General features: G+C 37.3%; 1 protein-coding gene across 4 annotated transcripts in view; it reads left to right on the top strand.

Annotated features, from left to right (window-relative positions):
- Positions 1-10,202, top strand: part of LOC129726932 (voltage-dependent calcium channel subunit alpha-2/delta-4) — a 132,276-nt gene extending 122,074 nt beyond the window's left edge. For 2 of the 4 annotated variants that reach the window (XM_055684206.1, XM_055684208.1), the window contains one exon: positions 5,166-10,202. In XM_055684206.1, the coding sequence (XP_055540181.1) occupies positions 5,166-5,362 (197 nt within the window). In that variant the 3' untranslated portion in view covers positions 5,363-10,202. The remainder of the gene's footprint in view (positions 1-5,165) is intronic. The other 2 variants (XM_055684209.1, XM_055684207.1) reach the window with 1 other exon arrangement.
- The last annotated feature ends 16,789 nt before the right edge of the window (positions 10,203-26,991 follow it).

The raw sequence follows: 26,991 nt of genomic DNA, 5'->3' as shown, positions 1-26,991 counted from the left end.
TGCCACAAAAGATCGCAGTGGGGTTCATACAAAAAAAAGGGTTCAATCGTGGACCTATGGAGAATGTCACAAATTTGTTGTGAATTATCCTCTCATGTACCTTGTGTCTAGTAGACAGGTTGGTTTATATGCCAATGGGTCATCTGGTAGTTTTCCGGCCTTCGGCAGTATTAACGGTATTTATCACTTCTTCTTGTTCTAAGCATTTCTGTATGACCACCCTGGACAACCCGGGGGTTTCCTTAATTGCCGGAAATCGCGGCAATTCAGGATGTTTGGTGGTCAGATTCCACAGAAAGGAAGTTCCGTGCAGTAGACCCTGTTGCTTCGAGCCACTACTACTACAGTGGCAGCAAGGTAGCAGAGCGAGGCTTTGGTTTCGTAGTGTTGGGTAATCAGAAGAATAGAATCATCCGGTGGAAGCATGTAGATGACCGTATACATGTTAATGTTTAAGGGCAAATTCCTCAACTACACAGTCTTATCAACACTTTTGCATTGACAAACGATAAACCCGATTATGTCAAGGACAAGTTCTATGATAATCTCAAGCGGATTTACGGTGAAATATTTCTTTCGCCTAATCATTAGTAAACACAGTTTATATTCGTCAACCAAAACGACCTGAGGCTGACTTTGTCAAAACGACCTGAGGCGAACTTTTCCGCGGCCAGAGCAATGGCCATCTGTAGCACCTACTATCCATGTTTAAATATTCGAAAGCACTTCACAGCATACTTCTTGGACGTTAGGGATGCTAGGTGTTTTCGGGCACCCAACATCGACTCTGACCACTATCTCTTCGTATGTAGGATACATGCACGATTGTTAAACGCGCTTGAATCTCGCAAAGTAAGTACAGATGATGCGTTACAACATAAAGGGTGTCCACGATGAAATTGCCACACACAAAATTATTTCGCAAAATTCGAGTTTTCATCCGATTCATCCTATCAAATTTTCAGGGATTGAAAAATAACTATTAAACTTAATTTTATAATTTTACTCGTATTTTATTTACAGTCCATACGCAAATGCCCGCACCTTGGCCTTAACCCCGGCTATAAGATTGTGCACAACCTGTGAATCAACCGTTTTTTGCATGTAAACCCATACTTTCTTCAGTTCCTCGACTGTCTTCACTACCTAAGGTTGTTTAAGAAGGTGCTGTTTCAGAGTGTTGGGAGGGTTGAACATTCTCGGCACGAAATCGACCTGATTGTCCGCCTACCACTTCAGCTCGTCCTTGGAGTAGTGGCATGAGGCCAAATCCGGCCAGAAGATTGTTGGGACGTTGTGGGCCTTCAGGAGAGGAAGTAGCCGCTTCTGGAGGCACTCTTCCATGTACACCTGTCCGTTCATCGTGTCCTGGGTCACGAAAGGTGCAGTCAGCTTCCCGCACGTGCAGATGGCTTGCCAAACCAGGAATTTCTTTGCAAATTTGGACATCTTCTGAGTGCGGAAATGCTCCGGAACGCTGAACTTATCCTTGGCCGTGAAAAACAGGTTGCCGGGGATCTGTTTGAAGTCGGCCTTCACATATGTTTCGTCGTCCATGATGCAGCATTCAACTTTCGTCAGCATGTTGAGGTACAACTTCCTGGCACGGGTTTTGGCGGACTTGTTCTGCTTCTCGTCGCGATTAGGGGCCTTTTGTACCTTGAACGTTCGAAGCCCAGCCTTAGTTTTGGCATTCTGGACTTCGGCTTAGGTGCAGCTTCTTAGCCTCATCCCGCACGGAGGCGTTCGGGTTTCGGTTGAAGGCCCCAACTACGCGGTTGTGATTTTTGGTGTTGTACGGAATACTTTTTCCTTCACTTCTGGGCTTCCGATCGGTGGTCAATCGTTCCTCGAACCGCTTAATCACTCGCGACACCGTGGAATTCGCGATTCCCAACGTTTTAGCGATGGAACGATGCGAGAGATCCTTGTTCTCGTGATGAATGCGCAAGATTTTATCACGCACGAGATGTTCTTTCGACTCCATTTCCGCGAATTTTGATCACAGGACTTTAAAACTTGCAGGATGTAAATAATGCACTATGACCTAAATCCACCCAAATTTTCAATAAATTCTACCCAAAGATTAAAAAGTTAGAGCAATTTCATGGTGTGGCAATTTCATCGTGGACACCCTTTACAGCGGTTGAAGGCGGAGAGAGCCAGAGAACTAGTTCAACGGAAGAACAACAGGACGAGAGAGTAAGAAACATAGATGACCTGTTGGAAAAAATCATGATGCTACCGAAAGAGAACCGTTAGGCACGACGTGTGGGAGACAGCATAACGGCTGCTTTGAAGTCGGAAGCTAAAGAGTGACGGACGAACTTAATCAGTCCTATGCTCACAGCGACTACACGTTGAAATGGAGAGAAACATGGAAATGCTAGGTTGTGGTCCCCGTGGCTCTGTGGTTAGCGATGTTGATCGACTCGCTCTCCCACACGGTTGTGATATCGGGTTCGATTCCTGTTCATGATGAGGATCTTCTCGAGTTGGAGATTTTTTCGACTCACGGTGTGTCGTTGTACTTATTCCACAACATGCAAAATTTCCCGAAAACAATATCGATAACGAATTCTCTCAACTAATCTAGCTAGCGTGCGATATTGTTTTTCATGGGAATGCTAGAGCTGCCCAAAAACAGAGTTAACCGTTGGAAGAAGCGTGAATACGATAAGCAAGTGTTAGCCAGCGCAAATAACAGTTATGCGAGAAACGACATGCAAAATTTCTGTAGCACTGTCAACAACGTCAGAAGCAGGAACTTTCCTATGCCGTAAACATTTGGTCCTTAGTGAGCGTCTCCCTCCGACTTTAATAAGTTCGGCGGGAATGCCACCCTTCCAGCTGCTTTGCAGTTCTTCAGCTCTTTGACTGCTCTCTTCACCTCGTCCATGGACGGTGGATTCCTAGCTTGGCGATCGATCCCATTTTCCATCCTCCTCCTTTCAACGCCTCTGTTTTTCTCACTGTTCAACAGCACACTTAAACATTGTTTCCAATGCCTGCCTACCTCTGATTTTCAGCTGATCGGGTTCCCCTCCTTGTCGTTGCACATGATGGGGGCAGGTACGTTCCGATTCCTGATTCCGTCAATTTTTTGTAGATTTTTCTCAGATCGTGCCAGGAGAAGCAGCCCTAAATCTGAAAACAACATATTTTTCCGCTCAAAATTATGAAAATTTTCGTGTAAAAACAAGCTTTCTAAAACTGAATGAACTTTGGTCTAATCTCACCCCTTCTATGGGGTGAGATTGTGCCAAAAACAAAAATTTGAATTTAATACCTGTTTAATGAGCAGTAGAATATCTACGAATAATTCACATGAATAACATGATAAAACAGTAATCATAGGGACGACCATAAACAACATGGGCTATTAAGGAACTGTAGGGGGTTAACCAGAAATTACGTTTCATATGAATTATAGAAAAATGTATGACTGGATCAAATCAATATCTTGAGTAACCAGTTATGAGAACGTGGCTCATTTACAGTCTTTAAACACATAGTGGCGTCTCCTGGTAGCTTGGAAAGGAAAAACGTTAGGACATAAAGCCTGAGAAGACTTTTTGTTTCAATTATTATGTGTCATTGACCACTGTAAATTCCATTGAAGACCTCAAAACTGCTGGAAACATACCCACAACCCTCCTTCCTTGCTTTAAAAGTCATCAATTTATATAGAATAGGCGTACAAAATTTTGTTACATTCCATAAGTAATTTCAGTCATTGTAAATTTCTATCTAACAGTTGTTAGCTTACTGTTCTCAAGCAGTTAGTCATTATTTCAAATAATACCCTGCTCCTCGGACGTTACGGATGCTATGTGTTTTCGAGGACCGGTATAACATCTAGTAGTTGGCTACCTTTGATTTATAGCTGACCAGAGTCCCCTCACTGTCGTTGCACATGACGGGGGCAGACACGTTTCGTTTCCTGATTCCGTTAATCTTTTGTAGATACTCCTCACATTGTGCCAGGAGAAGCAGCCCTACGCCTACACAAGAACACGCTCCCAAATCTGACGATTCTTCTGGTGATGGAGCCTCTTTGCAGCGGCTCTAGCTGCTTGATATCTCCCTCCACTCTACCGTGCCACAGCCAAAGCCAACATGTGACTTCTGGCGCAGTTCTTATCATCCGTCGCTAGCTGAAACTCAGCGTCAAATCACTCATAGGACTTTGTTGTCGCAGTTGTACCCAACCCAAGTCTTCCTGTCCCACTTGAGAATTTGTATCTCTTATGACGATCTTGATGTTGTGTCCTGGGTTCTCACCGCTATAGCTATAGGGATCATCATTGGTTGGGGCGTCATCATAAATTAGGCAGTAATTATAGAATAGTAAACTCATATACGGTCACTGATCGACCATCTAATTCCCTATTAACACGAAACCGACTCCTCTCTCAGGTCTTTCGATCGCCTAGGTCCATGCCGATTAATTCATTCCGTATTATTGTCTGGATCGCTTATAGTAGTTCACATTCGGTAAGATACCATACTAAGGCTGCGATGTCTAGTTTAACGACGGGACTGACGTCTAAGATAGAGCTGGCCAGGTACCGCATTTAATGATTCATTCTCTTGCTCCGGGTCCGACGCTGTTGTACGCCGCCCCTAACATGGGTACGTGTGCGGGCTTCCGTCTCAGTAAACATATGGCTAAAGTTTCCACCGGGGATTGGTCGCCTGATTGCTCTTTTACCTTGAGTGTGAAGTAAAGGACCCAAGTTCCGTCCGTGATTATGAATCGATACAAAAATCGTTTCTGCGAAACATAGTTAAAAATTCATACCTGCCGGTATGCCAACTGTGACTGCGAACTTATTGACATTTATCCAATATCACTATGTTCATCCAGGAGCATTTTCGATGTGATGATCTTATTTGATTGTCCACTGCAAAGTTCATTTTCATGAAGCTATGAAAATGAACTTTGCAGTTGATAATCAGATAAGATTAAATTATATTATTATTAAATTTGAAGATTTTTCGAGAAATAAAAGCCTGAACAAAGGTATGAAATCTGTATTAATTCAGAGTTGAGGGTGCCACACAAACAATTATTTAAATAACTTAACCAACCTTTTTTAGAATAAATATTCTGAACATTTTTGAATAACACAACCTTCTACCACGATATTAACAATTTTTAGTTCCCATTCCAGGTGCTTGTGGCATCCGCCGGATGGCCAAAGAGAAAATGCTGAGGAAGCGACCGAACCGCTGCATCAGCTATCATCCGGAGGAGATTGAAATCAAGCAGTGCGGTAAGGCGACTGGTCTTTTCCGGGCATCGATCTACTCGACGATAGCAAGCTTCATCCTTATATGGATCCTGACCAGTGCGTGATAAAGTTTCTCCGGGATAACGCTGCTCGGCAACTGAATCGCTACTAAATCACTCAACTGCTCTTCGCATTCAACTAATAATATAACGATTGGACTAAGCCACAGGTGATTCTAGAAAATGTGTGAATAGTTGTTTGCAGAAAGGTGATTTTTTACACGGGACTATTGATTTAGATATTACAAGTCGCGAGTGGTGAATGATTTGTGATTGTTTCCTGTATTTGGAGAGGAGATTCGCGGCAACAATTTGAGTACTTCAGTAACTTCTTCGAGTAATAGGGTGGAATGTTATAGATGTATACACTGTAAGTATAAAAAATAACACTACGAATAAATCAGAACAAAAATTTACAACACCTACCAGACTACGGACAAGGAAAAACTATTAGAACCCACACACTAAATCGATGCCACCATAGAATCAAACTTTGAGGAACTACAATCGAATCTGTTCGGTTGACGTCGAAACATTAAATTACACTCCCATTCATCGATTGGTAGAATAACAAGCATAGGCCAAATAAATTCACACTACGAACGAAACTCGATCTGCGATCACCAGCAGATGCGAAATAAGGATCCCAACCTAAAAAAATTAAAATGGACAATACGATGTTTAAACACTTAGCTATAAAACACTGAATCAAACTTGAATTTTAAGCAAATCGAGCAAAAAGAAAAAATCAACTGTCTGTGGTACATTTTTTCGATTTATTGATCACATTTTAAACAGGGGTAAACAGGGGAAGTCAAACTTTACTCGTAAACAAACAGAAAAAAAACTAAACCAATAATCTTAATCTACATACTCGTGGCATAGAAATTATCATAAAACAAAACAAAAACTGAAGAACGACAGTATATGACAAAATCTCCCTTTTTCCGTTAACTAATGATATTGTACATTACTTACATATAGCAAGAGCGCAGAGTTTTAGCACTATAGTTATTTGAGCAGAAATAAAACTAGTAAGAGAAAAAATTGAAAACAAATTGATAGCATAATTTTGTTGGTATAGCTACAAGTTTATCAGTGCTTAGAAATTTTAGAGACAAATTAGTTGATTTTCCGTTGGAACGATCGTACCTTGACTGAAGATGTGATCTTCGTCCGTAAATACTAGAAACCTTGAGAATTATTGTTTTTGTTTTTGACTATAGACGAAGGCGTCCACATAGAGCATTCTTGTAATACGTATGCTCGAATTAGTCTATTAGAAGAACCTGAATCTGGAAATAAGCGAGCTTAATTTAGGAAGTATTCTCCTTTCAGTTTTCCTTCCTGTCTGTTCTTTATTAATGTTGCGAAGAACCCGATACACCAAAGATAGTCTAAAATTTGTGCTCTTCCTAATATTATGGCAGCATTATCATTGGGCAATATGCTGCAAGCGTGACGAAACCGTCGGAGATCTCTGTGGCTCTCGGTTTGGCATCGTATTTCCACCATCAGCTCATACTGATTTTCATTTACAAAATTGATGGGATTCGATTCACGGCTGTAATAAGTTGTATATACTTTTCCACTATCAATCAAGCGCAATCACTGGAAGTCGGTTCCAGTTCGAGTTGTTCCCTCGGTATAGTAGTGCAAATGTTCAGTGGAAAGCTTTAAGTTGTACCTGCACTAAGTAGTAACGAATGTTTCCGTTGATAATTTCGCTACTTTGGTCGTTTAGATCAAATGAACGGTTATGAAAACACCGTTGAGATTCAAATTTTGGCATTTTGTGGTGAGTTCTGGTTGTTTTGTTAGAAATTGATGCTATGGAAAGTAAAAATTATCGATTTATGATCACGAAAATGTGTTGGTTGACATTTATTATTAGAAAATTTGAATATTCTAGGTACTATTATAGTGAATAATTATTTACAAATTATTCAATTATTTTGTTCTCTAACAAACATTGGATTGTTATTTATGCGAGAAAAACTTACCGAAAATTTAAAAGGTCTATAACAGTTAAGTTCTTTCTGTGTTAACATTTCTATTCCTTGGCATCAAATGTTTCTCAAATCAGAGCTAACTACATGTCATTGTACAAAGTTAGATTTAAACATTAACATCAGAAAAATTAGTTTTTTAAATAAGCAACAGAAACGGTTAGAATTCAGAACTAAATACAGATGAAAAGACAGCGGACCTTTGAACGAACTGGACTTACACGGAAAAATCGATCGTACGAATCTATTGCGTCAAGGGTCAGGAAAATATAGGATACATAATATCAAAATAACACGGATACAAAACATGAGCAGCAATAAAACGGTATGTAAAGATTGTGCAACTAGCACTAAACTCAGAAGAAAAGAAGTCAGTTATAACAGGATAGTCCTTACCTCGGACCAGTCGAGCAAGGCTTCGGACCCTTAGTAACAAAACGACAAAGTGTGCCCGCGTAAATACTTGCAATGAGAACGGCTTTGAAATTCTACAATCCACGTATAAATAAACTTCTTGTCCGCTAACTTGCTCTTAAAGAGCTCGCAAACAGTTGGTTGAACTCTCTTTGCTTTGGTTTAGGTGCCCATCGAGTGCACATGTATAAATTGCTGTATTCTGAATACTATTTTTTCACGTTTTGTCTGTCTGTATTATTACAAAAATGCATATTTATGAAAAAAAAAACGAGATAAAACTTTTATATAACGTCTTCCATGTAGTATTAATGAAACAAAAAAAAATTAAATTCTTTTGATTAAGTACGAATGCGAGTGGTTGGTAAAGAGCGAAAAGAGAAGGGGTGTTGTTTATTTAAAAAATTATTACATAGAATCTATGAACTCTATAGTTAGATTGTAAGGCAAAAGAAGTCGAACGAATAAATATTTTAAAGTTGTATCTAAGCCTTGACTTGAGGCTCAAAAACAGCTAGAGAACGGAATGGACCCAAAAAGGTATTGTTAATTTCTAGTTATGTAAATGTCCTCTTACAATGGCCGTAGCTACTTTAATAAAGTGTATAAATCAGTCTAGTTCTTGTTAGTGGCAAAATGTGCTACGTGTCTGCAGGCTAACTACAATGTCCGGATCGAATAAATCACCCGAGTTTGGATAATACTTTTATTCCAAATCTAGCAACACTCAACCATGAAAAAAAAATTCGCTGCTATGAAAAAAAATATAAATATGTTATATATTGATAAAATATTATATCAAAATGAAAGAAAAAACAAACCCCTAGATAGTTCGATATCATAATTGCATTTAGTGGAAGGGTAAAACTAATAAAACTCTCATAAAACTGATCAAATTTCTCATGAAAACCGAACTTGTAAATATAAATTCAAAACCACAGTAGCAACCAACAAAACAGAACGTCAAAGAAACCTATCAACTACAAATTCGTGTCACTTACATTCAGGATAATGATAACAAAAAACCAACTTCTAAAAACTGGAAATGAACTACTTACGTAGTTTCCCATTTCCAGTTTGACTCACAATTATCACATTATAGCTGGTATATTTTTGCAATCAGAAAGTGGACGTTTAATCATCCGAAGGATTGTCATCGATTTCAAACATAACTTATTATTAAATAGAACCATACAATATGTGCAGTGTTTTGGGGAGTTATTGTTTTGCCTCAGCGCACTCGGTCATATCTGGAATAAAATTTCATAACGACGTCAGGGTGAAACTCGGATTCTAATTAATAGGAAACTTAGAGGCGTTCAAAAATGTCCCAATTTCCGTACGACACGTACGTCGTTATCAAAGATCAGCTATTCAGCAGTATATAAATTTATGAAACGGTTGTGCGCTCTTGACAATGCGGCTTAATAATCAAGTGTGAAAATCATATTTTATTTTCAAATCCTATGTTTAGTACCCAATACCCAATGTTTTAAAATGAATCAAATGTTTGATGTTAGCACACATTTAAGTGTTTTGTTCCGGAACTTAGAACGCACAATTAGTGATGTTAAATATCCCACACAATATTCAACAACCAACCACCAATCATCATTCCATCAGCAAGAAAAAAACAATTCTCCCACCAAATCTTAAAACTTAATTCAAGCATCATTAACGATGAAGCTGTGCTCCAAAGAAAACCCACCAGCCCAAAAAAGCAAACATATCGGAAGTTAAGATACTAAACGTGGGTTCAATTCTTATCTTTCTGTCGTATATTCCGAAATTTCACCTTAAATAGAGTTAACGCTACAGCTGGTCATTGTAAAAAGAAAACACATAATCAACAACACAGCAAATGTTTCTGTTCGATAGCGTTTCCCTACCATTTGCTTCTTGAATCATATCTGCATATCCATTCTTTCATACAAAATCAAATCATTTCTCCAGCATTATATTACTGCATACGATTACTGCATACGATCATCTTATACAAGACTCTTTGCACAGAAAATAAACTAACCCCGATTCACTAGAGAGAAAAAAAGATAAAAACACACTTTTATTCTCGTTGTGTATCATACTGTTGAAACCTTTAATTGACAATTTCAAAACATTCGAAATATCGAAAAAGCCACTAAGGTCGATACTATTGTCATCTGGTTCGAAAGCATTCCAGGAAATAGTTCCATGCGCTGTACGACGAAATTAAAGCAGAGAAAGAAGCGACGCAAAAGTAAATCCGCCTAGAGCTAAGAGTAAGGTCATCTTAACTAATGAATATATAATTAAGAGAGATAAGTGTAATATAAGGTTATTATTAATACATGAAACAAAGCACTAACGACAACCTAAGAAAAATGGCAAGTTCAGAAAATGCGGCCGAACGTAGAATCGGTAGATAAGACAGCAGACGTCATGGTGGAGGCAACTGATATTGTAATTATTGGAATGAAAATAAAGTCCTGATTGAGTTGCAACAGCTTCGTTGTGATCTGGTCCGAAAATTTCTAAACTACTGGTAAATTGAAATTAAACTGATGCATTGTTTTGTTAGTTATTTATTGGTGTATTAGAACTTACAACGGGTTTCAACTTGAATTTTCAAGGACTCCCTTACTTAATAACAAACACGCCCAGAGAAAAATGTAAGTATGCAGGGTAATCGCTCCTATATTCATCTCAGTACCTTTACTGACCTAATTTTACCATATTTTCAACGTAAAATTTTCAACCCCTTGACAGAATCGAGAAGCAAATAGATTTACTTTCAAATTTTTTTAGAAATTTGACGGTAAATAAGATGAATATAGGTGCAGCTAGCTGTTGAGATGAATAATGGAGCGATTACCGTATATGTAAGCTCTCTCTCCTCTTTATGCTATTTTTTTGTCTATGCATGATCACTTCTGTTAAAAATGGCGTCGAAACAAAGAGCCTTGGCATAAGTTTTCCGGTTTCGACTGTATAAAGTTTCCCGCAAACTTTAACAACAGTTCACTAGTGGACCGATGGTGGTTCACAAGAGCAAGTAATATTTCTGTGGTGGACCGAAGGCGGAGCTTCCATACAAATGAAACAAAAATTTCTGCATAACTTATGAACTAATCAAGTAAAAGCAACCAAATTCGGCGTGTTGAGGTTTGTAGAGGTAAGAACTATTTCTATGGTGCTTTGACACCCCTCCATTCTCTAAAAAGGGGGCTTCCATACAAATGAAACACAAATTTTGGCATGACTCCAGAATTAATCAAGTAAATGAAACTAAATTTGGCGTGTGAAATTTTTGGAAGCAAAAATATTTTCATGGTGGTTCGACACCCATTCCTTTTCTGGAAGGGAGGGGTACCATACAAATAAAACACAAATTTCTGCACTACTCAAGAACTAATCAAGTGAATGGAACTGAATTTGACATGAAAACATTGGGGGCAAAAAATACATTCATGATGGTTCGACACCCCTGCCTCTTCCGAAAGGGAGTGGTACCGTACATATGAAACACAAATTTCTGTAAAAATCGAGAACTAAGCGTGCAAATGGAACGAAATTTGGCATGTGAAGGTTTTTGGGGGTGAAACGTGTTTCCGTGATGGTTTGACACCCTTCACTACTTTGGAAAGAGGGGAGCCTGAAAACAACTGAAAGTGACCAATTACCACCAACATGAGTATTTCCGTAATCATAATGATGCACATAAGCCAAAAATCGACCATAGACACAATTTCGAATTCTAAAATTGCTGCATCCGGTTTCTGGAAAACATTTAAAAGCGATCAAATACTACACATTATTTCCGTAATTGTGGCGCCATGGCGATAGCAGCTTTGGAACTGGTTGTGCGTCTTCTTACCACAAAAATGGTAGAAACGTCATCACGAGAGACACAAATAAAGAATGTTAATTGAAACTTATTTAAAAATATTGCTACACTCGAAAAAATTAGTTAGCGAATGAATGATGATGTGATGAAATAAACCCATGCGATTGTCTTAAATATCTACTCAGACAAGTGGGCGGGGCACGCACACGGTATTATAAAAGAAAGATTGGGTTGTGCTGCGCGTTGTTTTTTTAGGTTTAAAGACGACCGTTACGAGCGAAGTGCATTTGTTTTCCTTCCGTCAACTGTTTAATCGTCATCATTAAGATGACATCGATGACACAAGCTGGCCACAGACAAGCGGCAGATCAGCCAAGTTTAGCCTCCTGTACTATTGCTGTTACCAGGAGAGCTAGCCAAGTACGCTGAGTCGGAAACTAAATCTATTACGAAATACACTAGCTCAGAATAATTGTTTCGTTCCTCCTGCCAAGTACAAATTTCAATAAGCCTTTCTCAAGGCCACAAACACGTTCTCGAAACAATGCTGATTTTTTTACCTTTCAAATTATGAAACATGCAGTTCCACTTTTATTTCAAGCGAATAATAAATGACGCTGCTGTTTTTCACTAAATGCGATCATATTTTAACTATCGAGCTTGTTTGAATTATGTTTTAAATTTGTCGTTTGAGTCGTTTACCATGTGTAATATGATTTAAAAACCTAGATTAATGCAACTACGCAACTTGGAAAAATCGTTTGATAAATGAATTCAAAAAAAAAACAGAATTATGAGTTTTTTAGATAATTAGTTTTTAAATTTTCTTTTACCATTTTTAAAATAAATAACAATTTTTTAGAGTGTATATTTTTTCCAGAAAGGTAAAATTATTATCCAAATCTTTGCCGATGACGTCACACCGATCAAACAAACCGTTTTGGTCCTGAAAATATTTGTAGTCATCAATCCCCTTCCGGAATAGCAATTTTTAATAGCTTCTAAAAATGATTCGAGATTAAAAAAATTAAACCAATAGCACAAATAGAAACGTCTATGCAAAAGTTTCAACCAAAATAAAAATGGTCGATTGAATTGTTTTTTTTTTTTGTGGAATTGCTCATTATAAAAATAATGTAAACATAGCTCACGGTGCTCCCACAGACCGTTATTATAAAAAAAAGCACCAAAGAATCTGAGTACACCATTCGATTCGTTATGACGTCCAGAATCTCTGGTAAAAATTTCAAAATTATCGTACGGTACATTTTTGAGTAATACCCTTTTGAAGGTCGTAAAGTACAAAAAAGTGATATAAAAACGACGAAATACTTATTGTAAAGAACGTATTTCAACCACCATTTTATGAAATAACTTTCACATTCCAAGGGATATATTTCAAGACATTAACAATTGGTGGAAAGATTTATTTAAAAATCCCACAGTGCACAGTGGTCTAAACTAGAAAAATCGTAATCGGTTTAGATTTGACTGTGAAAAAAAGATTTTATGTAGTCAATGTCTTCAGCAAAATTGTTTCATAGAATAAGGCCTTACTTTTGGCAATTTTAGTTTGTCGATCAATCCACCTAACAGTTAGATAAAATAAATATTTTTTCTAATTTTCAATATACCAGATAGCTTCCTTCAGAAAAGTTGTAAAAAATTTTAAATGAAAAACAATTGCTGAATACTGCGATGTTCTATCTGTACGTTGGACACGACAAAATAGAGTTTTTTGTAGAACACTCCTCTTTTAAATTAATTTTTTGTCTATAACTTTTTCTATGATTGTCGAAACAAGTTTTTGAAGCTTATACCTCATCAGATTATTACAAAACCCTTTACCACAATACATCATTGCCATAACATTCCTCATTCATATTATAAAGGTTATCAGGTTACAGGAGGTACCAAGAGATGGTGATTGTCTGTTCAATGCGTTGGCACACAAGACTTATGGTGTAACTTCAAGCCTTTCGCAATTCAAAAATTACAGCTTGAATTTGCGACGTACAGCTGTGGAGGAGATAAGGAGCCGTTCTGAACTACACGCACCCTACATTCTATTTAATGGTTATAATATAGTGTTGGAAGGTGTTTCTGGTGCAGAAAGACTTGGGTTTCATTTGAATAAGCTGGAGAATCCGGGATTCTGAGCCGGTGAAGAACCAATTGCGGCGCTTTCATATTACTATTGCATCATTATAGTCGTTCATGAGGAAAACGGAAAAATCGTGTTCAAGGAACCCTTCGAATACGACAACCAACATGTTTACAATATTTTTTATCGTGGTCAGGGAAGAGTAAATACGCACTATGATAGCGCCATTAGTATGCGTCGTCAAAGTTATTCTGATAGTATTGATAATAACACCCGTCAAATTGTATTGCTGGACGACGGTATTACAAGTTCAATCACCTTAACCTTTGGTGATGGTTTGAATACTTTGTTGACGATATGTCCATATCACATCAGCTGACTTGCGTCGCTGTAGACATAATAAGTCGTTATACACAGTGTGCGTGAAAAGACCACTCTCTCAGTTACAGAAATAAACTCCCACCGGGTAGTGTGTGCAGTTCATTGTGGCATGCTGGGATACGGGAACACAATAGTAGAGGGTGTTTCGACTTTGGTTTAGAACTAGTTATACCTTTCCCGGTAGTTTAATTGGCTAAAACACCTTGCCGGAGACAACGGAGATTGCGGGTTCGAGTCCCGTCTGGACGAGGAAAATTTTTTTTCTAAGCCTATAGTCACACCTTCTATTCCCGTTCATTTTCGCATCCTCGCAAACTGCATACATTGCCCGCTTTACTAAACTTTCATTCTGTCGTTTCACTCTATTTCTGATATTTCGGAATGACATCTAATTAAGGTAAGGCGTATCCTACGTCAAAAAATGGTAGAGTCCCCGTCTTAACATGTAAGTTAATGTTTGCTTTCATGAGCCTAATTTGATTCCATGACTAATTTGATATCTCGAAGGTAAGGTTTTTCAAACAGTTTGAAACAGCCCTCTTTCTTGAATAATTTGTAAATCTGCTGTAAGAACTTAAAAGAAACTGATGTCTCGAAAGAAAACATGCTGATACAGGGAACAGTACCGTACAATATATGTGGAGCAGAGCGTCGTTGGTTTCTTCTCGACGTTTATCATTGCAATCAAGGGAAAATTACAATGCTGCTGGTGATGGTAATTAACAGTTTATCTACTGAACATGGTTACCACGAAAACCACAAATTACTCAACAAGAATTGTACATTTTTGCAACGGTTATTTTATTTCATTTTATCTTCGATGTGTACTAAATAATCGTGACGGGGATATAACCGAAGGAGTGGATTTCTTGCCGAATATGTGAAAAGGGCCCATGTGCCATATGTAAACAAGCCAAATTTTCTCGTTTTTTGGTTAACACAAGGGAAATCTACACTTACCAATAAGATGTGTTGTTCAAAGAATTTATTTTTAATCAATCAATCTTATTTGTACGGGTAGATTAAACTTGTATTTATAAAAAAACGTAAAATTGTGGCTTGTTCACATATGGTACATGTGCCCTTTTAACATGTTTGGCGAGATTTCTAAAAATACTAATTTATATAAGAGTAGAGTAGAGTAACAGTCGGCGAATGTTTGTGAATGTTTTGTCCATTTACTAAGATTTATTCTAAGATACGGGAAAGGGTCTATATTTCCAAAAATACGCAAAAATAGGGTGAAAAGAGGCGAAAAAGACCATCCAGCCCAGCGACTTTTAATTAGTGGGAATTTGGGTTCATTTTTGCCAGTGTGCGTTGGTCGAAAATTGACACCGCCAACCAGCGTTGCCGGTGCTATCAATGTATTGACTGGCTCTCGTGTGTGCCAAAAATAGCACACATTTTTATTTGTCAAGTCTCTAAATGTGAATTTGTGTAGGTGTGAAGAGGCACGTTTGCCTTCGCCATGACAACGGGGGAACGTTTGGCGACAAAAATAGAAATGATTCTATTTTTTGCAACAACAACAAGCGACGGTCGACCGCTGCAGCGGCTTATCTGATACAGGCTTAAGAGAGTGTGGGTAGAATTCACCTTTGAATATTTATTTTGAGTGTTATTAAATTACGAATAGTTGAGGGCATAATCAAACCGATTCTCATGATGTTGGTGGATGGAGGCCCCGGTGAGAATCCAGATTGATCAGCATTCAATCGTTGCGAATGTAGAATGACACCGTTGAACTGAGCACTAGCAGGCGTGATTTTACCACACGATCATTTTGGGTCACGTCTTAACATCCAAGGCAAGACTGTAGATGAAAAACTCGAGAGACGTAATTTCCAATATGCTGGGGTGGCATTGCGCATTTCGTTTCGAGTGATTTTTGTTCGTTTCGACCACATTTGACATTGGCGATTTCGATTCGAGCTCGAAACGAGTAGATGGCGTATTATTGCAGTTGATCTTCGAGCAAAAATGGCATTGCGTAATGGTTTGATCGAGCATTTTTTAGCTCGAAAGTGATAAAAAATGGTCGATAAGTTGAAGGCGTTCGTTTGTACCTAAGTTTGTTGACTAAAACATAAATAATTTCACTAAACATCTGTGGAGCGGAAATACATTAATTTGGTAGGATCCACTAGCGATTAGATTTAAAGTAGGAGCTAACTTTAACGGAACAGGAATTGTACTAGTGCAGTTTGGAGGAAAATGAAATATTGTACTTCAAATAGGTTTGAGTGCTCCCCGCCTTATCTTGAAATGTTGACGAAACCATGAAAAAAAATCTTTTGCATCAGAAAATAACTAACTTTGTTTCATTTAATGTAAGCCTAATACTCATGTATTATTGTTTACGTCTTTGTATATTCCTAAAACCTTTTTCATCACTAGAAGAATCGTAGTAAAACATTCAAAGATTCATATGTTGTTTTAAGGACAAATCTTATTATAAACGTGAAAAATACCAATCGCTAGGGGCAAGACACTATTGATATATGGCGGAATATTTCCAATATTAAATATTATAAAGTATTTATCGTTGCATTATTAGGCGCCGGTGTGATATCAATGTGTCGGATAAACGATAAATATCAAGATTTATCAACCGATATCGTATAATATTACCGAAATATTTTTTATGAAAATAAAGTTGTCCAGCCCCTAGACAAATCTGACATTTATTTTCGAGTCAATGTTTGCTCGAAATAAACTGCAATAAAATTGGGGTGTCGAAAATAATACGCAATACCAACTCCACCTCGAAACGAGTTTGATTTCTCTCGATTCGAGTTACTCGAAGCGAAATGCGCAATGTCACCCCTGATGAGGTATTATCGGAACTATAAAATGAGATGGAGTTGACTGGCTTTCCGGTATGCTATAACCCCTGCAGCCATCGAAGTTGATTCAAGCTAGTAATAAGTAAAGTAGTTAAGCTATTACCACCCGGCTTAAATGACGATCGAATTATATACAATACATACAGTTGGGCGATATTCGACGTAGATGATTCAAATAAGCGTAGGTTGATTCGTTGCGAATGAAGTCCCGATAGGTAAAAATTGGCACCGTTGGTGCATCAGCACATGGCTTACATTAACATACACATGAGCCTATTACACTGTCTACTTTGACGATACGGAAGACTTCATTGCCTTTTCTGTTTACGCTTCAAAGAACTAGTCGGGTTTTTGTATACCGTGCTGGGGTACAACCTGTGATGAACATGTAACGTTTTTTGTTTGCGAAATGGAACATTCCAGATGCGAATAGCTGTCAAACAACTGTCCCGAATTCAATAAATAATGTATCGTTGGAAAGCTACATGAGGTATTTCGTTTGATAGAAAGTTGATTCCCTAACACGGACATCAGAGATGTAGAGCAAATGATTTCGTCTAACAATGCTTACCAAATGCTATCTCAGTTGGAATAATGCCCACATCGGCCGAAGGTGTACATTATGATGTAGTTTTGTTCAAATAGAATATTGAGAAATTATGTTGATGAGTTCTTTTTATAAAAAATTAACAGAATCCGATCAGAGCTCGATCACGCTTAATTTTGCAAAAGAGTTTCAAGTCACACTCTTGAAATTTGCTATATTCCGTAACGTTCGTGATACCATGGTTGTGTATAACGACGTTTACGTTATTATGGACACCAGCTTTACATAACATCACTTCCAGCGTTAGTTTTTGAGCCTTGGGGTCCTTAAGTGGATTATATAAGTCCTTACTTTTTCGTAATTTAAAGTTACACTGTATCTTTAATAGCTTCACAAACTGTAAGTTTACGCTTACCACCCCAGCTTTTACGGGGCCGATTTACCCGGCGGGCGGTGTAGCACTGGGCTGCCCATAATTCAAAAATTGGCTAATATGCCATTTTTACCAAAATCGAGAAAACAGTTTCTCGTGATGGTACACACCCTAAACAAGGTCCCTACGGAAGTCGATTGTCAAAAAATGCATTTGGGAAGGCAGCAAACGTGAAACAATTTTGGCTAATATCCAGAATAATTGAGAATTTGGCTAATATCCAATATCCAATTTGAACCTGTGGCATGTTCACGAACCAGTGTATTATTACTGAACTGTGTTTCTTCTAACTTTCGAAAGTGTGTTGTAGCTTAGTGGTTACTGGCGACAGGTGAGCGATCGTAAGGCCATTGCATCAAATTTGACTTTTTCACGAAAAATATTTGATGCTACAAGAATTTATTTGTTGTACTGCGAAACCCAATGATCAAAACGTGTGACTGTTTCCTTCTGTCATAAACCTTTACATTTAAAAAAATGATATTTAGCTCATTGATTAGGAGTATTATTAGTAAAGATAAGATTCAGATTTCATTTTGGATTTGCTGAGAATAAATAGGAAAGTGGATTGTGAGATTACCATGAATAATAATATTTTCGTTTTATTATTATATTGCCGCACGTAACAATTGTGTCGTCGTCCTTTTCATCCTCGTTTGTGCTTCCGTGTTGTTTTATTGAATTTAAAACCATTTGCATCACCAACGAGTACGATATAATTCACATCGTATGGATATTAGCCGAATTGCACACCGTTTTGTCAACTGACCTTTCGTTTATAATTGAAAAAAAAAAACGGCTACTGTGTTAAAAATACGTGGCGGATGGAATTTTTCTACAGATTTCTTTGTTTCAACTCAACGGCAAGGGTCCAGCATTTATGAAGGGTGACATACTCAATAAAAAAGTTGTCATGAGCAGTCAATATATGTTGTACCGATAAAAAACTTTCAAAGGCGTTTTTCTCGATTTGATGCCTACGGCATATTAGCCACTTTTTGAAATATGGGCAGTGGGGTTCTCTACCAAAAGGGGGTTAGATTGAGTGGAGATAAAATTTGATTAGGACAAATGAATAAATGACAAATAAATAAAATAAAACAAAATAAATAAAAAACCTAACTCTAACCGTCCGTCCTCCTCGCAGCGATGGTGGGTTTTTGTGGCGCGATTCCGGGGAAGCACCGCTTTCTCCTGCGTGGCGGTCGTTGGCTCCGATTTTATGAGCTCGCTGGGGCACACGCACTATTTCACACTCACCGGAGCTGGGTAATTCTTCCAGCACAACTCATGGTACGGCGGAAGCTAGCTCGGCACTTAGCTTTTTAGTCGAAATTCTTCCCGGCGGTCAAAACGCGTCTTTCTTTTACGGCGGTTCAGAGCGATCTCCCCCGTAGCATAATAAAACACCCCGCTTGACGTTTTTGAGCCATCACCTTCGCCGTTAATGTTTTGCCGTTTTTGGCCACGGGAGGAGAAACGGGGCCTAATCTTGTTTCACACGCGAGACAATTCACACCGATAATTTAAAACCTATCTACTAAAACACCTATCACAAACTTCTAAATAAAATCTAACGTGAAAACAACGAATTAAAATTACACATGCAGTGGCGAGTATGTTGCTTGCCACAACAAAAAAAATTAAAACAAAACTCCTACACACTGACAAGCAACATAACTTTACACACTCGGCGTTTATGAGACAAATTTGGGTTAATTGCAACCTCGAGGGTTGCAAAACTAATATTCTGTGTCAACTTTGTCGAACCCATTTGTTTTTTTCATCAAGTCATTTAAAAATGTGACTCGTTTTACTTCTGGAATTGTTCGCTTAATTTCTTCAAAGAGAATCGGCATGAGTGGTTCAAAACCATTTTTTTTCTCAATGAAGAAATAATTTCAAACACCATAGATCGGTTGTAGTTGGGAAAACTGTGTAAATATGTGGTAAATTCTTTTCCTATCTGCTACATCACAGAACAGATATGCATCTTCGAACAAAACTACAGCAAATCGGTGCCCAAGCTTTCGCATTCATTTTTTGCTTTTCCATCCTACATGGATTTTACAGTGCATCGTTCGAACAGTTTGCTCCAATAGTTTGAACATGCACCAAAAAATTATTTTTTTTGCTTCACTGCCAGGCAAAAAGGTGATCTTGAATAGTTGAATCTATCAAAATCAAGTTAAGACAGGATCGCATTCAAGAGATCTCTAAAACGGATATTAAGTAACAATTCACAATCAACGTCAATAGAACAAATTAAACTAAAAAATTTTCAACCATTCAAACATTGTTTAACAAATTTTCTTGGATCGTACACCTCGCGACTGTTGAAACTATTTTAACCTGTTAGTTGATTTACTTGAATATCTTCGAACTTGGAAACCGAATTTCTCGACCAACGACAATATGTTTTTCTCGTACCGTTCTTTATACCTAACATTGCAAGTAATGTATATCAGACGCGCAATACACAGCACTTCTTATGACATTAGGTACAATGTAAAAAAATGATTATCGTTAGTCAAGATATTCAGTTTTTAATTTGGGCAACAATGAAATTTATCAAAAATATATCTACATAAAAACCGTTGCATGTATGCGAGTGGTACTGTACGATTGTCATGAAAAACCCTCGCTATACCAGTACCAGGGAGAACAAAGGATTCTCTCTGCGAAAAAGCGGCGAGGCTCATACAGTCCGTTTATTGAATGAATGGAATATAAGCGTAATTAAATTTCGAGTGTAAAATGCGTCCTCTCCACTGCTAGATGTCGATACTTGGAATAAAGAGATTTTGTCTCATTTTTGGTTCTTCAGTTGAACATATGTGCTGCTACATAGATGTTGATAAGCTGTCGTCAATCTAGCACTCAATTGTACTGTCGCCTCAATTCCTCCCATAAGTTATCATACTGCACCTCAATGAAGGAACATTCATATTACGTGACGCGAAAATTGGTCATTTCTAAAAAACTCCCAAATTTTTAGCCCCGAGTGTCACCCTGTCACGCTACGCCACTACTAATGAGAGAACCAATACTTTGCGACGTTGATGGTTACTATAAATTAGGCTCGATCGTATTAATGTTGAAAACGAAATAGGTTGTGTGAACAAAAAAAAAACTAGCTTTTCGAATTCCTTTCTAATTTTCTGTTATAATAATAAGTGCTGCCAATTTTCGACACTACAAACGAAAATGACAAAAACCGCGTTTTTTCTGTCTCAAGTTGAAACGACATTCAGCGTCAGCGGTGTCAATTTTCAATGAAATTCCGGTCATTGAAAGACATTAGATGTCTGATTTAATATCGAAATTATTTGATTGGAACCAATTCATTGCATGAAGTCGATGAACTATCTAAGCATCTACATTATCAACCGCATAAACATCGCCAAAGCAAAATCACAGGAATGTTGCGCTCACTATCAACTGATTGGGGCTGAAAGTCTCTTTCATTCTCAGCTCGTTCGTTGATAATTGAAATTCAAAGATATCAATTTCAACTGAGAATTTTTTCATGATAGTGTATGTTTGCAGCGCTGATTATAGTAAAAACCTGGTATCTGAAGTTATTTACTCTGTTTCTTTTTTTTTTTTAAAGGGGAGATTTGTTAGTAGCTTAAGTATTTATGATAAATATTAGTAAATAATGAGTATGTGTGTCCAATCAAAAATGGTGACTTCTCAACACTGTTAGAAATTTCTAATTTTAATAGTTAGGATTTGTTTGCCTTAGCAATTAGGACTTATCATTCGTAGGGATTTAAACCTACTTGTCAGAAAAGGGGAAGTAAACTTACAACTAACTTAATTGCTAACTTATTGGCTATAAAGAGAGCTTATCGTAGCAATTGAGGATTGCAACGATTTTTGTCGAAAATTGTTAATAATTTTATTTGACATAGCTTCTAATGGTTCAATACCAGTAAGTCTATGTAATTCGAGTGTACCAAACCAAGGAGGACGCTTCAAAATCATTTTCAGAATTTTATTCTGAATCCTTTGGAGCGTTTTCTTCCTTGTTGAACAGCAACTCGACCAGATCGGTACAGCATAAAGCATTGCTGGTCTAAAAATTTGTATGTAAATCAAAAGTTTGTTCTTTAAACAAAGTTTAGAATTCCTGTTAATGAGAGGATATAAACATCTCGTATATTTGATGCACTTGGTTTGTATACTCTCAATGAGCTCTTTGAAAATTTTTTATCATAAATTAGTCCCAAGTACTTAATCTTGTCGGACCAACTTAAAATAACCCCATTCATCTTGACAACGTGATTATTGTTTGGCTTGAGGAAAGAAGCCCTAGGCTTATGCGGAAAAATAATCATTTGAGTTTTAGAAGCATTGGGAGAGATTTTCTACTTTTGCAAGTAGGAAGAAAATATATCTAAACTTTTCTGCAATCGACTGCATAAGACACGAAGATTTTGAATTCTGATAGACAACCTGCAGAGTTCGATCAGTAAGATAATTTTTTAAAATTTTGATTAGGTAAACTGGAAAATTAAAAGTTTGCAATTTCGCAGTCAAACCTTTATGCCAAACACTGTCGAATGCTTTTTCCATGTCTAAAAGAGCAGCTTCAGTGGAATAACCTTCAGATTTGTTAGCTCGTATCATATTACCCAATCCGCACGAGAGTCACAAATGAAATAAGGCTTTAGTCTCAATATTTTTTTTTCTTCATCTATAGTTTATTTGACACGGCACAAATACAATTCAATGTTTAACGGCGCCAATTATATTTGGTAGCTTACTTTCTAAAGTATCTTAATAACTTAAAGCAAATTTTTTATCCTCGCTGCCGACTACGAGCTGAAACTAAATCTAACTTAAAGCTAGAATATTTTGCATTAAAAGCACAGGTTTGCTGTTTGATGGTTTTCATTGCCATAGGTAAGCAGCATATTAAATTTGTTCCGCTGCTGGGCCAAGATATTACGGACTGGCATATTGGGTTGTTTCCATCGGGCCTTGAGAGTATGGTGCGGGTCTGATTGCTGTTTCCGGATCCGGGGTCTTAACGTGTTCTTGTCGTTTGGTTGGATGTAGGCGGAAGGGGATAGGACTAAACTGGGGCGTGGATGGATTTCAGGAAAACGTATATAAGGGACATGTAGGATAGGTCACAGCTCGCCAAGACATCACGAACAGGAACAGCCGGCTGCCTACCTTCGGTCTGCAGGGAAGCTATTAATCTAGACCTGGCGTCACGGTGTACAGGGCATGACCAAACAACGTGCTCTATGTCGTGATAACCTTCACCACAGGCACAGATACCACTCTCCCCGAGCCCAACACGACGGAGATGCGCGTCAAATCTATAGTGATTGGACATAAGCCGGGACATCACGCAAATGAAATCCCGACCTACATCCAACCCCTTGAACCACGGGTTCGTCGATACCTTGGGGATTATGGAATGTAACCACCTTCCCAGTTCCCCCTTGGTCCAAGAATTTTGCCAACTGATGATCGTATTCTGACGTACAAATGCGAAAAATTCATTAAAGGCAATTGGTCTTACATAAATATCATCGTTTGTTGCGCCCACCTTAGCCAAAAAATCCGCTTTCTCATTACCCGGTATCGAGCAGTGAGAAGGGACCCACGCTAAGGTAATCTGAGTAGATTTTTCGGATAAAGCACTCAGATGTTCCCGTATTTTCCCCAGGAAATACGGAGAGTGCTTAACATCTTTCATCGATCGGAGAGCCTCAATGGAACTGAGACTGTCCGTAAAGATGAAATAATTGTCCGTGGGCATTTTTTCGATAATCCCTAGGGTGTACTGAATTGCAGCTAATTCTGCGACGTAAACAGAAGCAGGATTATCGAGCTTATGGGAGACGGTTAAATTGTTACTGAAGATACCGAAGCCAGTGGACCCATCAAGAAGTGATCCGTCAGTGTAGTACATATTGTCGCAGTTGATGTTTCGATATTTATTGGAAAAAATTTTAGGGATCTGCTGCACGCGTAAATGATCCGGGATTCCACGAGTTTCTTCTATCATGGATGTATCGAAAAACACAGTAGAATCAGAAGTATTTGATAAGTCGACACGATTTGTAGTCTCAATATTGTCCCTCAAACGTTTTAGAAAAAAGTGGGGCATTAGTTTTTGTATTTGAGTAACTATTACTTTTTATAGAAAAGCTTGTGTAAATTTTCTCACAAAAGTCACTAAAGTTTTCTTTTAAAAACATTTTTTTCTAATTTTTGTCTCTGTGACAATTAAATTAGTATTTACAAGTTTTTCTCTTAAGAATCACAGACCAAATTACTTTACCTTGGAAGCAATGGTATTTCTTTCATTAAGTAGTCACGGTGATAATTTGAAGTACAAAAGACATTTTGTTCAGAGAAATAGTTTTCCCAGTTAGTCACTGTGACTTTCGAGAGGAAATATACAACAACAGTTTTGTTTGAAAGAAGGTGTGTCCTTTTAAAAGAACTTATAAGTCATTAGCATTGTCACAGTGATTTTGGTAATCATCTCTTTTGGTTTGAGCTGATATCAGAAAATGTAAACATCAAGCTATGACCGACAAATATCACTGTTTGATCATCGTGACTTTTGTCAGGAAATATATATCAGATGTTGTTTTAGAATATGTGATCCTTTTAAAAAAATATATCTTATCAACATTGTCACATAAATTTATGTTATTATATCTTTTCGATAAAAAAAAACCTTACTCCAATATCACATATTAACTCCATCCAACGTTCGATTAGTATTGTCTCACAATAGTCTCTGTAACAATTGATCGTTATTAAATAATCTATGATCATTATCGAAAAGAATAAATCGTTTTTTACAAAGGTCACCAAAAATAATTGGTGACGAATTCCTAGAGTTTTTTGGTTCATCAAGATGAAGGTGACAATTACTAAAAACGGTTAAAATATATATAATAGAAATATAGCATAATATAATTTATACTTCCTCATCGTAAACTTTATATATTTTGTGACAATATTATAACAGGGGTTGCCCTAGAACAGACATATGATTAAAAAGGGGAATGAATGTAATATTTTTGTTTTTCTGAAATAATTAAAATTTTCCGAATATTATTCAAAACCTATTTTCTCTGATGGCGCATGAAAACTTTAAGGGGTAGACGATATACTTTCACCATAAAAATGGAATTGTATTTGAAAAACACTTTTGGCATTTATCGCAATTCCAACTTCTTTTCACTTTAAATGTACACATTGTCATTTCTAATTTACTTCAGCGGAATAAAAAGAATTTAAAATAGTAATGAGAGTTGGTCACGAATGAAATGTTTTATTCTAGAACTTTGTCACGAAAAATATTCATGAATGTATTGATGAAAATATAACTCGCGGTGACAATTTCAAACAAAGGAAACGTTTCTGGTTTCTCCTATAAACATCACCATGTTATTAATACGAAAAAGCAGAACATTCTAACAAACTACTTTGTGACAATCACCAAAAGTTTGTATAAGGCTCTAAGCCCCGCCTTTTCGACGCTTTTTTAGCATTCCTGACCATTTACAGAAAATATTCTTCGTACGAATATGAATTTTCTTTTAAAGGTCACCAACATGCTATTTGTGCGGACTGGGTAGTAACTCTGAGCAATTGATGAGTTGTGGAATGCCCATGGCGAAATCAAAACTGTTCATTTGCAAAAATTGAATTTTCGTTGATGTGTGACATCATTCTGTTAAGAATAATTCTCTCAAACAGTTTATTTATTGAAGAAAGCAAACTGATTGGTCGATAACTTGAAACTTCAGCTGGGTTCTTATCCGGTTTTAAAATTGGAGTAATTTTTGCATTTTTCCAAAATTTGGGAAAATTTGCAATTTTGACGCAGCAATTGAAAATTTTCACTAAAAATTCCATTGTGCTCTCAGGGAGATGTTTGATTAGTATATTAAAGATTCCATCGTCACCAGGTGCTTTCATATTTTTGAAATTTTTAATAATTGATTTAATCTCATTCAAGTTAGTTTCAATTATTTCTGCAGGTAAAAAATTCTGGGAAGAAATTAAACGTTTAACGTATCGTGCCATCTACCGCATCATTTCTCGACTTAAACATTTCTTTTAGCGCACCGACAGAGTTGACGAAAGCCAACCCGTTCGCATTAATCGAAATCGAAATTGCAACGCTGCATTTTGCGCGCTATATGAATCGGGCACCCGTGTTGTAATACACTCAGCTAGGCCAAGTAGCGAGTATGCTATAACGTAGGAAAACGTTGAGTTCAGTTACATACAGCTGATGTAACGAAACTTACCTGCGCGGTTCAATTAATTTAGCATTTGCCTGTTTATGATTTGCGGTTCCGTACAAAAGAGTTAGTATACGACACTATTAGTAAAGTTTTTTCTTTTGCTGATATTGTTTACATTTTTGCCTTTTTTCTAGAAAGGTATAGCAATCACTGGAAAAACCAAAGGTATAAAAGTGGTCCCAATGGCCGAATGTCATATACCACTCGACCCCTTTCGACGAACTGAGCATTTTCTGTATGTATGTATGTATGTATGTATGTATGTGTGTATGTATGTACGTATGTACGTATGTATGTATGTATGTATGTATGTATGTATGTGTGTATGTATGTGTATGTATGTGTGTGTATGTGCAACGTTTTTTTCTCACTCACTTTTCTCAGAGATGACTGGACCGATTTTCATGAAATTAATTGCAAATGAAAGGTCTAGTTACGCCATAGGATGCTATTGAATTTCATTGTAATCGGATTTTTAGTTTAGAGGTTATCTATCAAAATGTAAAAATCACGAAACATCAATATCTCAGAAACCACAAAACCGATTTCAATAAAACTGGTTTCAAATGATTGGGCTGTCTTCAAAACCCTCAACTTTTGAATTTCGTAATGATTGAACATATGGTTTAAAAGTTATGTAAAGAAAAGTTATCCTGAGGTTGTTTAAACTCACTCATTTGTCTCAGAGATGGCTGAACCGATTTTCACAAAATTAGTGTCAAATGAAAGGTCTAGTTGCCCCATAGGTTGCTTTTGAATTTAATTGTAATCGGCACGGCCGTGGTAATCGAATTGTAACTTTGTCCGTTGTTCATAAAATGTGAAATCACATAAT

The sequence above is a fragment of the Wyeomyia smithii genome, chromosome 3, assembly GCF_029784165.1.
Source record: "Wyeomyia smithii strain HCP4-BCI-WySm-NY-G18 chromosome 3, ASM2978416v1, whole genome shotgun sequence".
NCBI classification, from domain to species: Eukaryota; Metazoa; Arthropoda; class Insecta; order Diptera; family Culicidae; genus Wyeomyia; species Wyeomyia smithii.
This window is presented reverse-complemented; position numbering and strand designations above follow the sequence as displayed.